This window comes from Misgurnus anguillicaudatus, chromosome 4, assembly GCF_027580225.2.
Source record: "Misgurnus anguillicaudatus chromosome 4, ASM2758022v2, whole genome shotgun sequence".
Lineage (NCBI taxonomy): Eukaryota > Metazoa > Chordata > Actinopteri > Cypriniformes > Cobitidae > Misgurnus > Misgurnus anguillicaudatus.
Window position 1 is genome coordinate 37,849,116 of NC_073340.2, and position 12,974 is coordinate 37,862,089.

Sequence of the window (12,974 nt, forward strand, 5' to 3'; positions counted from 1 at the left end):
TAAAGAGAAGTAAAATGAATGAAATATAGCCTACATTACAATGATATATTTATGTTTATTAAAACCTCACATGTTGTCTAACTGTATTTAGATTTTTTCTAATATAAAAAGATAATTTGGTCTTTTAAGAATCGCCAACTAAAGACACTTTCCCCCTAAATTAAACACAAGAACACATTTTGTGTATCAAAAACTGCTAGATGTTCATTTGTGTGCCTGTGCTTTTGATGTTGAGTTATAAAGCTGTTGTGTGTCGTTGTGTGTCAGGAGTCTGAAGTGTAAATCATCAGGACTGTCCCATTATAAGAGTTTTAGGTCAATCTGTCATATAAACACTCTCAGACACACACACACACACACACACACACACACACACACACACACACACTTGTGTAGATGTTTTGATCTAATTCTGTTTGCGTTGGATTCTGTTGACAGCCTTCAGGACATCTGATGGATCTGCTTTATCTCCAAACTCTTTCTCGTGGTGCTCCAGCAGAATTCCCTACAACACGGCAGTGATGTCATTTGTATGTGGAAAAGTAATCATGTGTCATAAAGATGTCAGGAGAACATTACCTGATTTTCTGGTCCAATCACATACAAGCCTCCTAAAATGAAACCCTCCCCCTTTCTGTTGCCCTGGTAACCTTTCCTCCACGCCTGTAGAAGGTTCCTCCACACCCCAAGACGAGCGATTCCCAATCCCGTCATCCTCCTCTGCTTAGATCCATAGAAACATTTCTAAAACAGTACAGCAATCTATAATGTATATTTTTATAATCTATTGTTTTTAATCAAGCAGATATAAATTGTGATTGATATGAGACAGATGATAATACAAAGCGTTCTTTAGTGACTGATGCAATCATTTTTTTCTGGCTCTATGGTAAAAACTCCTCTACAATATTAAATATTTGAGGCTCTGAATGCAGTTTCTAACTTTTCTGCACATTAAATCAATCTTTTTAAGGTGTGAGAATTTCATTCATGACACTCAAATCTTCAACTATATAGGAGGAGATCACTGTTACACCATCAGGCCTGAGATTATAATGACTGGAAATAACTAAACGTTCAATCATTACAGTCCTTTATGTTAAATACAATCTTGGTAAACTATACAACTTTCTATTGTCTGCATAAAACAGTGAAAGCTCATGTGAATTATGTAAAGACAGCAAGTACAAGCTAATCAACAAAAAGCCTTGAAATAGCCAGATATAACATTTATAAAATATACTGAATGCAAATTCTACCCATAATCACCTTCTCATCCAGGAAGATCTCTCCATTAAAGAACGGTCTGAAGTCCTCAATCTCAGAACCAATGTTCTCCTTTACAACAGCATACAGAGGAACACCACTGTCATCTAACTGAGGCTTCAGAGAGGAGAGCACAGACGCCTCCTGACACACACACACAACATAATAATACAACATAACACACAAACAAACACACACACACACAAAAAAACACAGTCTGTGCTCTGGGGTTTGTGTATTGGTACTTTAAAGCAGTGGTTTTCTAACTGGGGGCCGCAAGATGGTGCCAGGGGGCACCCAGTTTTATGACATTTTATGAAATACTATCATGAATTCTGTGTAATTAAACCTAAAAAATAAGGCTACTAACCAAAAGCACTACTTTTTGTATAATTGAATGGTTTTTTTTATTAAAATGTTGAGTTTTACAACAGTTTTTTGTCACAAATTTTCTTTGGGGGGCCGCGAAGGAATGCACCGTACACAAGGGGGGCCGCACGCTGAAAAAGTTTGGGAACCACTGCTTTAAAGCAACTGTGAATAGCAAAAAGAGAGAACACACACACAGACGCACACCTCTCTGCACAAAGATCATCCTGGTCGTCGAACAGCCATAATGACAGCTCCAGTCTTCTCCCACAAACTCCCAGCTTTATAATTCACCTCATCTGCTCCGAAAAACACAAAGGGTTCATGATTCATGTAGAGTTTAAATTAAACTCAGATTTTGGTTTACTTGTTATGTTTAAAAGTTAAACAAACATAAATGACACATTAATATAAAAATAAAGTTTTACCTCCAGTGGTGGATTTGAGATCGGCTCTGGCCAGTGTATCTAAAGATGTCTGAGCAGGTTTGGTCAGAAAGAGATTTGTGTTGACCAACAGGACACAAGCAACCAAAACACACAAACCCAGAGACCACAAACCCAACCCACAGAAACTCTCCATATCCTGAAGAAACACTGAGACACACAGAGATTCAACCTTCGTATATATACAAGACTACAATATTTACACAAACTGAACTGTAAGAAAGACTCTGTTTGCATATTCACTTACTGTCGATGATTCAGTGTGGTTTGTGTTTCTTCATCTCGTACTGAACATTCACACTACACTCACAAACATATTTAAAGAGAAGCATTTGCATAAATAAAGCATGAACCAATCAGGAGAGAGAACCATAAGAAACTCAGACACCTGACCTCTGATCAGTTGTGATTTATATGAAACCACTGTAACTGATGGATAAATCTCCTTCACTAACACAAATGATCTCTCCATTAAACAGAGGTTTACACACATTTACAGTTGAGTTGCCAATGTAAAAACTGATTAAATGTTGAAGTGTAGACACATATAATGCTGATAAATCAAGCATAAAATACATACAACACACAACATGAGCGTGTGTTAAAAATCTATAAAGAAATAATATACAGTATATAGAGATATAGAGTAATACATCTGATAATGGTAATAATAAATGACCCATAAGTTTTGTGTTTTTATTGTCTGTGTTGTATTGTGGTGATGGTGAGGTTTATGTGCGTGTATAAAACATCGGGTCCTTTATTTGAGTTTAGAGTCAATCTGTCATCAACGCACATACAAACATAAAACATTTGACAAAACATATTCCAGTAGTGTGGTGGAACAACAATGCGCTTTTGTTTGTCATAGCAGAAAACTTTAATGTGTAAGATGTGCACAGAAATCCTCCAGGTCTCCTGACAGCCATTCTAAGAGCTCCTGAACTTTCCCACAGTTCTCTTGCTTTAAACACACAGCCATCCGTACATAACATTAAACTCTCACATAGATGCCAAAGAACACCGAGTCATATCTCAGGAATGTGTTTCAGCATAGAAACATCTCTGTAATGGTTTTGTAACAGCACCAGTGAAGAGTGAAATCTTTAAGATTGTGTAAAACTGCTTACATAATGCAAACAAATCCTTTATTTAATCACCATCCTTCAGAAAAGATACATTGACCAAACCATCTGCAAAATAATATGGCATGTTTTTAAAGAACCTACTTGAGAAAGAGCAGGTGACAAGTAGTGACCTACAACATTTGTGTGATCTTTAGTGGATCATATATCTGTCATAAATGTGTTGATGTACACCTTTGCAGGACACACGTGAGAACTTCAGCAGAACTCACTTCAATTAAAATCACCAGCTGATTAAAACTCATTTTAATAATTGACTCAGAAAAGCCAAGTTAGTTGTCAGATACTGTAAATCTAATGCAGTTCAACTCAAATATTTTGAGTTCTAATGATTTTTAGGGGTCACACTAAACTTCTCACCTCCATCCAGGGTTTTGAGGTCAGTTTCACTCAGATGAGAGAGCGTTGCACATAAAGGTTGTGTAAGAAACATCTCAGTGAAAGATCTAAACGCCTCGATGAACATCAAACCCAGAGAGCTCACGGCTCGGGTCAACGGCTCCATAACTCACTCCAAACCCGACAACACAACACTACAAACATCTCCAAAACACAAAGCAGTGAGCTGTTCACTGACTCTCTAGACACACCTGATCTTAAATACATCAGTCTTACAGGCCTTGTGTGTGTGTGTTTGTGTACTATGTGTGTTTGTACTGTGTGTGTGGCTGCTCACAAGGTTTATATGAAGCTTAACAGTCACAGTGTTAATGTGAATCCAGCGTTTGTGTTACACAACAGTCTGAACTCAGAAACATTGACTTGAAACATTATTTCTTTATTAAAGCAGTAAGATATGAAATGGAAAGATGGAAAATATTAACCAACAGAAACAAGAGATGTAGGTGTGTGTGTGTGTGTGTGTGTGTGTGTGTGTGTGTGTGTGTGTGTGTGTTTGATGTTATCTACAGACTCTCTCATCTTCCTCCTGTACACAAAAAACAAACAGCACATATGACATCACTCTCATCATGACTGACAGGTTAATGACCTTTAACTATTCTATAGTCTTCCAGTATTTCTGTAGTGCTTCTAACCATTTTAATGCTATAACAATTCATAAAAACTGATGTCTGATGCTAATATAATGCTTATATGTAATCACATAAAAAATTTGCACATAATAGCTACATAAACATTATACTTATATAAAATATAAACTCATTAAATTATGTGTTATCTGCTGGATTGTGCATCAATAGATTTCAATTCTCTCAATCAGCCAATCATGCACAGTTATTGAACAACACTGATGATGTAATGTCCTGCTGTCCTAGCTGATATATTAATCTATCATACTAGAGAAACAGCTGTTAACCCTTCACCTGTCGATCAGACTGAAGTACGTCAGGCTGAGCTGAATCCTCAGGTCTCACGGCATCGTCGTGCTCCTCCACTGTATCTGAATGATTTTCATGTTCTGATTCCTTTGAGGAGAGACAGAAGTGATATCAGATCAATCATTACTCTTTCTCTTTAGAACTCAACTATTATTATTGTTACTGTATTCACTGACTGATATCTGGTACTCACAATCTGCATCTCTGTCTGTCTCTCTTCTGAATCTGCTTCATCAGTTTTCTCTGCTTGAGCTTCATCATCTTGAACTGGATTCACTTCAGATGAAACTGAATCTGCTTCACTTTGGCCCTTAAGATTAGGATACAGACAGACATGGGTGTACATTTTATCTAATCTAAATTTCTCCAGAGCACAGAGAAAAGCCTAATATTCATCTTTAATACTTATTTATTTATTGTGATGTTTTCGAAGTTGTTTACAATCAGGCCCACAATGACGTTTGAACTTAATTTTAAGTGTAACGTTTACAATCACTAACAGAGCGGATTGATGGAAAAGTACACGGCTTATCATCATTTTTTGTCATGATTAATTTAAAGAAGCTGTATGTAACTTGGTAACACAGTTTAAATTCTAAATATTACTTGTTGAAGATCATGTTGGAGTTTATTAGACTACTGTTGTCCAGTATCATTGCTGACATATTAACAAACGTTATTTTAGTTTAATTCTTATTCAATTCTGAATGTCATCTATCATCGACAGGTGAGGACATTTACCTGTGGGTTGTTGGGGATCTCATGGGTTTGATCCACATCTGTGCTCTGATCAGCTTCTTCATCTGATTCATCTTTATTTATCTCCTTACAGATTATAAACATTCAGAGATGTATAAATGACAACCTTCAGCTGTTATCATCTTCCTCATCTATAGGTTTGATGTAATCTGATTATGACTGATCACCTGATCTTCTGCAGTGCTGTCAATCAGCTGAGATGGATCTGATTGTTGTGTGACTTCCTTCATTACTGGATCTGATTCTGGGGGATTTGTGGACTGCAGATCTTCAGGTGCAATTTCTGTAATGATCTGCTATAAAATGTAAACAGACAATCTCACTGTGTGTGTGCATGTGTGTGTGTGTGTGTGTGTGTGTGTGTGTGTGTGCGTGCGTGCGTGCATGCGTGTGCGCGTGCGTGCGTGCGTATGCGTGCGTGTGTGTGTGTGTGTTATGAGCAGATGTTTATGAGAAGTGACATGAACCTGATTGTCTTGCTCATAAGCTTCAGGTGGATCTCTGTTGTCTCTTTCACGTGCTGGTTCTGGCCCAGACTCTTCTGTAAGCTTTAGAGTCAAAATAACATAAAGACTAAATGTGGTTGATGTCTTTAAAGGTGAATAATGTCTCGAGTAATCAGATAGTCTGATCTCACTTTGAGTTGATGGTGTGCATCATTGATCTGTTTCTGCTCATCCTCCAGGAGTTTCTGATGGATTGATTCCTCTCGGACTCGGCGCTGCTGCTCCTCTAACTCTCTCTGATAGACGGATCTCTGAAACATTTTGCGATGGAAATATGCTTTTGATTCTGTTTGTGCTGATATTTAACCTTTAAATGAACTAGAATCAGTACTGGCAAAATCAGAAACATCTCAGTTAACTTTAACTAAGTTACTTTAGATCTTTTGGCAGCCAAAGCTTCGTGTGTGTGTGTGTGTGTGTGTGTGTGTGTGTGTGTGTGTGTGTGTGTGTGTGTGTGTGTGTGTGTGTTTGTCGGTTGTTGTACCTCCTGAATGAGTTGATTGTTGAGTTTGTATTTGTGTATCCAGTGCACCAGAAACTCAATGGGGTCGAGTGGTCTCCGTTCTACGATCTCAGTCAAACCCTCAGCAAGACAGCGACCCAAATTCCTCCTCAAATACTCGGCATCCACCTGTCTCACATCCTCATCCATTTTAAAACTCAATACAGCACTATTTCAGATCTTAGTTAATGGTTTATTGTTTTACTGACGCTATTAAACGGCGGACACGCTCCTTTGTTTACGTCAGGTTGATTCAGTCTCCATGGTAACGGCGCAGCAGTGACGCGCTTCCGGAGGCTCGAGATTAACGATTAGTTGCGCTTTCTTCAGTGATCTTTCATGAAGTTGGTTGGTGTGTGTTTTTCTGATATTAAGCTCTAGGTTATTTATTAGTTTATTGCTCATCTACAGTACAACTATTGTGTTTAATGTACATCAGCCCTGTTTAGTGTAGATTAAACACCTGTTTGTTTGTGTTTTTTAGAGGATGGGTTCTTCCCATTAACTTGTTTGCTGTAATAGTGATCTCATCTCAATATAATCCCGTAGACACCAACAGATTTAAAACCTATAGGGTTGGTTTCCTGGACAGGGATTAGGCCATCTTAAACCAGGATAGGCCTTAGTTTAATTCGGACATATAGCTAGTTTTAACAAACATGCCTTACTAAAACCATTACTTGTGTACATTTTGAGGTAAAACAAAGGGCACTGATGTATTTTAAGATATGTTAGTACAAGTTGCTTTCAGTTTGTACAGCTCTCACATTTATTTTAATCTAGGACTAGTCTAATCCCTGTCCCCATAATGATTTTACCAATTAACAACATAGATCTTTTTAACACGAGTAAATGTTTGAAACACAACATTATTCGACTAATGTGCTGCTGAATGTTGCAGATGAAGTTTCCTCGTCACATTTCTGTTTGGCTAAAAGATAAATCCCATCACCAGTCCTGAAAAAATGCCTTGACTTTTTGATTGAACAGTTTTAATAAAAATATGTTACCAACAAACAAACGATTTTTGCTGTATTTATAAAACCAGTTTAAACATTAAAGTTTAATGGTTAAACTGTCCCATAATGATATGAAAAATCAGAGAAACATTGCAGAAATGTTACATCAATATCACACAATGCAGACAAACCTCTAAAAGTTTCAACAAAGTTTTTTTTAATAAAATGAAACAATTTTAAATTCAACATACACTGAGACAATCATCATATTAAAGGACAGACCTGAAACCAAACCAGAATAATCCTGAATAACAGATCCATCAGATACTTAATCCAAATGAAAAATCAGAAACTGAAATGCCTGAAAAAAATTCTACCCAAATATGAATCTGTTTCTGTTTGTAAACATGCCATATAATGTTTTGTGTTTTTCTCCTAAAAGGGCATTTATTATTCAAAGTTAATCTCTTAAAAGTTACCCTGGTTACAAAAACATGTATGGTTTAATTAGATTAACACTGGGATTGGCAATATAAATGTGTAAATGAAAACAGTAAATGTCATAGTTTTAATAAACATGAACAATCTTTTTTTAATGGAAGGCTGCCATTTTGCTTTTCATCACTATACATAGTACATAATAAACAAGTCTTCAGTTATTAGATTATGAAATGATGTAAAACAGAAGATGAGACTTATAAAAGCACACAGACAGCAGGATGTAGTACAACCATTTCACGTCATCAATTTGCAAAACATAATGGCGGCCTCCATAGGTTTAAATGAGTAAGGTTTTTTGAAGTAATAGTATATTTGATTTGTTTCTATAAATCACTTTTAGTAGTTGAAAGCAAATCTAAAGTATTTAAGCATACAAGTCTTCATAGTCGGGGTACCTTTGAATACTTGAAGAGATTTCTCTCAGCGTTCTGTCTTATAAATCAGAATGCAGCTCAAGTTGCTGCTAGAATGGCAGCGAGTATAAAACCACAGGTCAATGTGTCATGAATACATCAGACTTTTGGCTGTGATTTGTCCAGTGTTTGGTCTTTTTCAGAAGAAGTCTGTCTTCTCAATACACTCACGAGTGTTTCTGTAGATATGAAGCTGAACTCGTGTGAGAACGAGCCGTAAAACAGCAGAATGATGAGAGCAAACAACCACTCCAATACTGCAGCTCCATGCTGGAGAATAAAACTTTCCTGAACAAAAAATACACCACCTACAGGACAAAAGTTAAGGAAGATTGATTCAAAAAATAATATCACATGATGTCTCTCCAACCTGACCCTACAGAAATAACTCCATTCATCTCTTTATTTACAGAGACACATGGTAGATTTTCATAATTTGGGTACAGAGGAGTCAAAATGTTTACTTCATATTGAGCATGTATACCTCACAACATTTAAACTGATGTGAACTTCTAAGGTAAGAAGACTGCTAGAAGAGACATGATGAGATGATGACAGTATATCATGAGTGATGCTGGACAAACAGACAAACAGATGTTCAGATGGACAGACAGACAGACAGACAGACAGACAGACGTTCAGATAGACAGATGTTCAGACAGACATACAGATGTTCAGACAGACAGACAGACGTACAGATGTTTAGACAGACAGACAGACATACAGATGTTCAGACAGACAGACGTACAGATGTTCAGACAGACAGACAGACGTACAGATAGAAAGACAGACGTTCAGACAGACAGATGTTCAGACAGACAGACGTACAGATGTTCAGACAGACAGACAGACAGACAGACGTACAGATAGACAGATGTTCAGACAGACAGACAGACATACAGATGTTTAGACAGACAGACAGACAGACATACAGATGTTCAGACAGACAGACGTACAGATGTTCAGACAGACAGACAGACAGACGTACAGATAGACAGACAGACGTTCAGACAGACAGATGTTCAGAGAGACAGACAGGCGTTCAGACAGACAGATGTTCAGACAGACAGACGTACAGATGTTCAGACAGACAGACAGACGTACAGATAGACAGATGTTCAGACAGACAGACAGACAGACGTTCAGACAGACAGACAGGCGTTCAGACAGACAGTTGTTCAGACAGACAGACAGATGTTCAGACAGACAGACAGATGTTCAGACAGACAGACAGACAGACAGATGTTCAGACAGACAGACAGACAGACGTACAGATGTTCAGACAGACAGACAGACAGAGGTACAGATAGACAGATGTTCAGACAGACAGACAGACGTTCAGACAGACAGACAGACAGACAGGCGTTCAGACAGACAGATGTTCAGACAGACAGACGTACAGATAGACAGATGTTCAGACAGACAGACAGACAGACAGACGTACAGATAGACAGATGTTCAGACAGACAGACAGACAGACAGACGTACAGATAGACAGATGTTCAGACAGACAGACGTTCAGACAGACAGACAGACAGGCGTTCAGACAGACAGATGTTCAGACAGACAGACGTACAGATAGACAGATGTTCAGACTGACAGACAGACAGACAGACAGATGTACAGATAGACAGATGTTCAGACAGACAGACAGACGTTCAGACAGACAGACAGATGTACAGATAGACAGATGTTCAGACAGACAGACAGACGTACAGATAGACAGATGTTCAGACAGACAGACAGACAGACAGACAGACAGACGTACAGATGTTCAGACAGACAGATGTTCAGACAGACAGACAGACGTACAGATAGACAGATGTTCAGACAGAAAGACAGATGTACAGACAGACAGACATACAGACAGACGTACACACAGACAGACGTAGACAGACAGACAGACAGACAGACAGACAGACGTACACACAGACAGACGTAGACAGACAGACAGACAGACAGACGTACAGATGTTCAGACAGACAGACGTACAGATGTTCAGACAGACAGACAGACAGATGTTCAGACAGACAGACAGACAGACAGACAGAGACAGACAGACAGACGTACAGATGTTCAGACAGACAGACATACAGATGTTCAGACAGACAGACAGACGTACAGATGTTCAGACAGACAGATGTTCAGACAGACAGACAGACAGACAGACAGACAGACAGACGTACAGATAGACAGATGTTCAGACAGACAGACAGACAGACAGACGTACAGATGTTCAGACAGACAGACGTACAGATGTTCAGACAGACAGACAGACAGATGTTCAGACAGACAGACAGACAGACAGACAGAGACAGACAGACAGACGTACAGATGTTCAGACAGACAGACATACAGATGTTCAGACAGACAGACAGACGTACAGATGTTCAGACAGACAGATGTTCAGACAGACAGACAGACAGACAGACAGACAGACAGACAGATGTTCAGACAGACAGACAGACAGACAGATGTTCAGACAGACAGATGCAGTGAAGGATACTGAGCACGATGGAGGTCAATGCCAGTGTGGTGAGCGTCAGTCTCAGATGAGCTACGTGTAAATCTCTGTGTGTTTCAGCTGTACGGTACGACAACAGCGTCTGGACGCACACAAACAACAGACTGCCAGGAAAAGACAAACCTGCACCAACATAGTGAAAAACTTTAGCATGATCCACCTGCAGAAAACAAACACAAACACATAATGATCATCAGAGCAAACACTGAGAAATGATAATCTACATACAATAAATAAATGAATAATAGACTCGTGACGTGTTCAGCATGGAGACTTTATATTTCTTTGCATTGATAGTTTATTTCGGTCACATTTGAGCTGATGTGTATGTTTGTGTTTTGTCACTGATGATTTATAGATCAACCCTTGCTTAAACTTTCAAGTCTGAATAAAATCTTATTTTACTGAAAGAGAAAAGTCATTATGTCTCTGTTTTCTTACTTGAAAGTTTCCTACGATCAGCAGTCCAGCAGCACAGAGCCAACCAGCACAAAGTCCCTCAACGTTCAACACACTGTTGTTCTGCTTATGAATCACCTGTGCATACCGCAGCAGACCAATCACAATCACTGAAACACAGACCAATCAAAACATACAATAGTGATGAACATCTGTGCACAAACTAATCCTAAACTTACCCGGTTAGCCAACTAAACCAGATTCATGGTACAGGTTACAGAAGTGAATCAGAAACTGCATGAAATCCACACAACTCACCCATGAATGATGAAGCCGTACACAACAGACTGAACCAGCAGCTCTCTGGAGGAACACCACCACATTTACTACACACACAAACAAACACACAAAGACGTGCACGCACACACATGTTGGTCAGCAAAGGTTGAACAGACTCTGGCATTAGTTGTGTGTTTGTTGTGTTGCAGTACCTCAGAAGTGGGATGTTGTCTAATGTGCAGCAGAGGTCAGAAGTGCTCTGAAAGACTAAAGGAGTCTTACATGATGAGTTATAAAGCCTGTAAATCACAAATAATAAACTTCATTAAACAACAACTGAATACACAACATCAGCTGAAACTTAAAACAACACAAACAGCTGATTGATTCATTGATTCATTCATTGATTCTCTTCATCAATATAATCTAATCAACTCTTACAGGAAAGATTTCATCTCATCTTCATTGATATTGTATTGATATCTGAAGAGATCAATCATGACACACACACACACACACACACACACACACACACACACACACACACACACACACACACACACACACACACACACACACACACACACACACACACACACACACACACACTACTCACCAGTTATTAACAGGACAGATGTGTTGATTGTTCAGGGCTATGGCATATCTGTAAATATGAAAGCAAAACGGTTACTATAGTAAAACACACATTTCACTGTTAACCATCATAAACCCATCTTACTAGTAACATAAAAATCATTTGTACACAAACTTATTAGAAACTAAAGAGTGTGTCAGTTTAAGTTAACATCACGGTTCCTTAATTACTGTACAACATTAAAAACTCATTTGTTAAACACAATAAAACTGCAGTTTCACACCTCATATAAACAAAAGAATATATCTGATCATCTCTAAAATAATCCCTCCCTACATTGCTGTACAATAAAACTTTTAGCAATAGAAAACTATTGACACACATCTCTTGTGTGTGTGTGTCTGTTATGTGAAGACAATGATAATAATACTACAGAAATACTCACATAATCCAGATTGCAGGGAGTGTAAATACAGGCAGACTGATGGGAATCAAGAAACAAAGAGACATTGTCCTTCTTTCTCTGAATCTCACTGAAACTACACAAACACATCATGCAGACACACACAGACATAGCAGCACGCACGCGCGCGCGCGCACGCACACACACACACACACACACACACACACACACACACACACACACACACACACACACACACACACACACACACACACACACACACACACACACACACAATAACTCAATATAAGTGCTGCTCATCTGATCTGAGTGCAGTTTTAAAGCTCCTCCTCTTCATTACTCTTGCAATTAAGACTTCGGCTAGAGCTCTCAACACATCTCACTGATCTCAGGTCAGACAAACACCTTCAGGTCTATCAGAGACAACGAGAGCGCGCCACCTGCTGGAAGATAAAACAGCTACGTCGAGGGCGCGCAACATTATCATAGAGCGCGCACAGACAAGTCCGTCAGCGCGTCCAGCAGGTGTCGGCGGTCAACTTAATAT

At 38.8% G+C, this 12,974-nt stretch overlaps 3 protein-coding genes and 1 long non-coding RNA gene across 12 annotated transcripts; 1 reads left to right on the top strand and 3 right to left on the bottom strand.

Annotated features, from left to right (window-relative positions):
- Window positions 1-107: 107 nt before the first annotated feature.
- Window positions 108-3,816, bottom strand: selenou1b (selenoprotein U1b). Of its 2 annotated transcripts, XM_055176948.2 has the most exons (6): window positions 2,329-2,507; window positions 2,064-2,231; window positions 1,843-1,934; window positions 1,270-1,410; window positions 580-744; window positions 108-505 (listed from the first exon to the last, which is right to left on the bottom strand). In XM_055176948.2, coding segments are annotated over exons 1-6 (666 nt in total). In that variant the 5' UTR covers window positions 2,330-2,507; the 3' UTR covers window positions 108-406. The 2 variants fall into 2 exon arrangements, with proteins under 2 accessions (XP_055032923.1, XP_073723398.1); XM_073867297.1 differs by lacking the exons at window positions 2,064-2,231; window positions 2,329-2,507 and adding an exon at window positions 3,587-3,816.
- A 682-nt stretch (window positions 3,817-4,498) lies between these two features.
- On the bottom strand, window positions 4,499-6,622 carry dydc2 (DPY30 domain containing 2). 7 transcript variants are annotated; one of them, XM_073867293.1, is made up of 7 exons: window positions 6,316-6,622; window positions 5,963-6,082; window positions 5,793-5,873; window positions 5,493-5,618; window positions 5,308-5,388; window positions 4,760-4,876; window positions 4,499-4,653 (listed from the first exon to the last, which is right to left on the bottom strand). In XM_073867293.1, the coding sequence occupies exons 1-7, from the start codon at window positions 6,481-6,483 to the stop codon at window positions 4,540-4,542; spliced, it is 807 nt and encodes a 268-aa protein (XP_073723394.1). In that variant the 5' UTR covers window positions 6,484-6,622; the 3' UTR covers window positions 4,499-4,539. The 7 variants fall into 7 exon arrangements, with proteins under 7 accessions (XP_073723394.1, XP_073723393.1, XP_073723392.1 ...); XM_073867292.1 differs by having other exon boundaries at window positions 5,308-5,391; window positions 6,316-6,620; XM_073867291.1 differs by having other exon boundaries at window positions 5,493-5,621; window positions 6,316-6,620.
- A 1,683-nt stretch (window positions 6,623-8,305) lies between these two features.
- On the bottom strand, window positions 8,306-12,950 carry LOC129421422 (transmembrane protein 150A). 2 transcript variants are annotated; one of them, XM_055176949.2, is made up of 7 exons: window positions 12,449-12,935; window positions 12,025-12,072; window positions 11,621-11,707; window positions 11,448-11,515; window positions 11,172-11,299; window positions 10,713-10,890; window positions 8,306-8,514 (listed from the first exon to the last, which is right to left on the bottom strand). In XM_055176949.2, exons 1-7 carry the CDS (start codon window positions 12,511-12,513, stop codon window positions 8,306-8,308), a joined length of 783 nt encoding a protein of 260 aa, XP_055032924.1. In that variant the 5' UTR covers window positions 12,514-12,935. The 2 variants fall into 2 exon arrangements, 1 of the variants encoding a protein (XP_055032924.1); XR_008637091.2 differs by having other exon boundaries at window positions 8,375-8,514; window positions 10,713-10,853; window positions 12,449-12,950.
- Window positions 8,388-11,145, top strand: LOC129421423 (uncharacterized). The gene is made up of 3 exons (XR_008637092.2): window positions 8,388-8,527; window positions 8,619-8,723; window positions 10,791-11,145. It is a non-coding gene; the product is annotated as an uncharacterized lncRNA (long non-coding RNA).
- Window positions 12,951-12,974: the final 24 nt, after the last annotated feature.

Excerpts from the sequence above, each read along its gene's own strand:
- LOC129421422 (XM_055176949.2), bottom strand. The coding sequence starts at position 12,513 with ATGTCTCTTTGTTTCTTGATTCCCATCAGTCTGCCTGTATTTACACTC. Across the intron at positions 11,708-12,024 it reads ATCTGTCCTGTTAATAACTG|GCTTTATAACTCATCATGTA; the intron begins GTGAGTAGTGTG and ends TGTGATTTACAG. Across the intron at positions 11,300-11,447 it reads TACGGCTTCATCATTCATGG|TGATTGTGATTGGTCTGCTG; the intron begins GTGAGTTGTGTG and ends TCTGTGTTTCAG.
- dydc2 (XM_073867290.1), bottom strand. The coding sequence starts at position 6,483 with ATGGATGAGGATGTGAGACAGGTGGATGCCGAGTATTTGAGGAGGAAT. Across the intron at positions 5,392-5,492 it reads ACAGCACTGCAGAAGATCAG|GAGATAAATAAAGATGAATC; the intron begins GTGATCAGTCAT and ends ATAATCTGTAAG. Across the intron at positions 4,654-4,759 it reads GACAGACAGAGATGCAGATT|GAATCAGAACATGAAAATCA; the intron begins GTGAGTACCAGA and ends CTCTCCTCAAAG.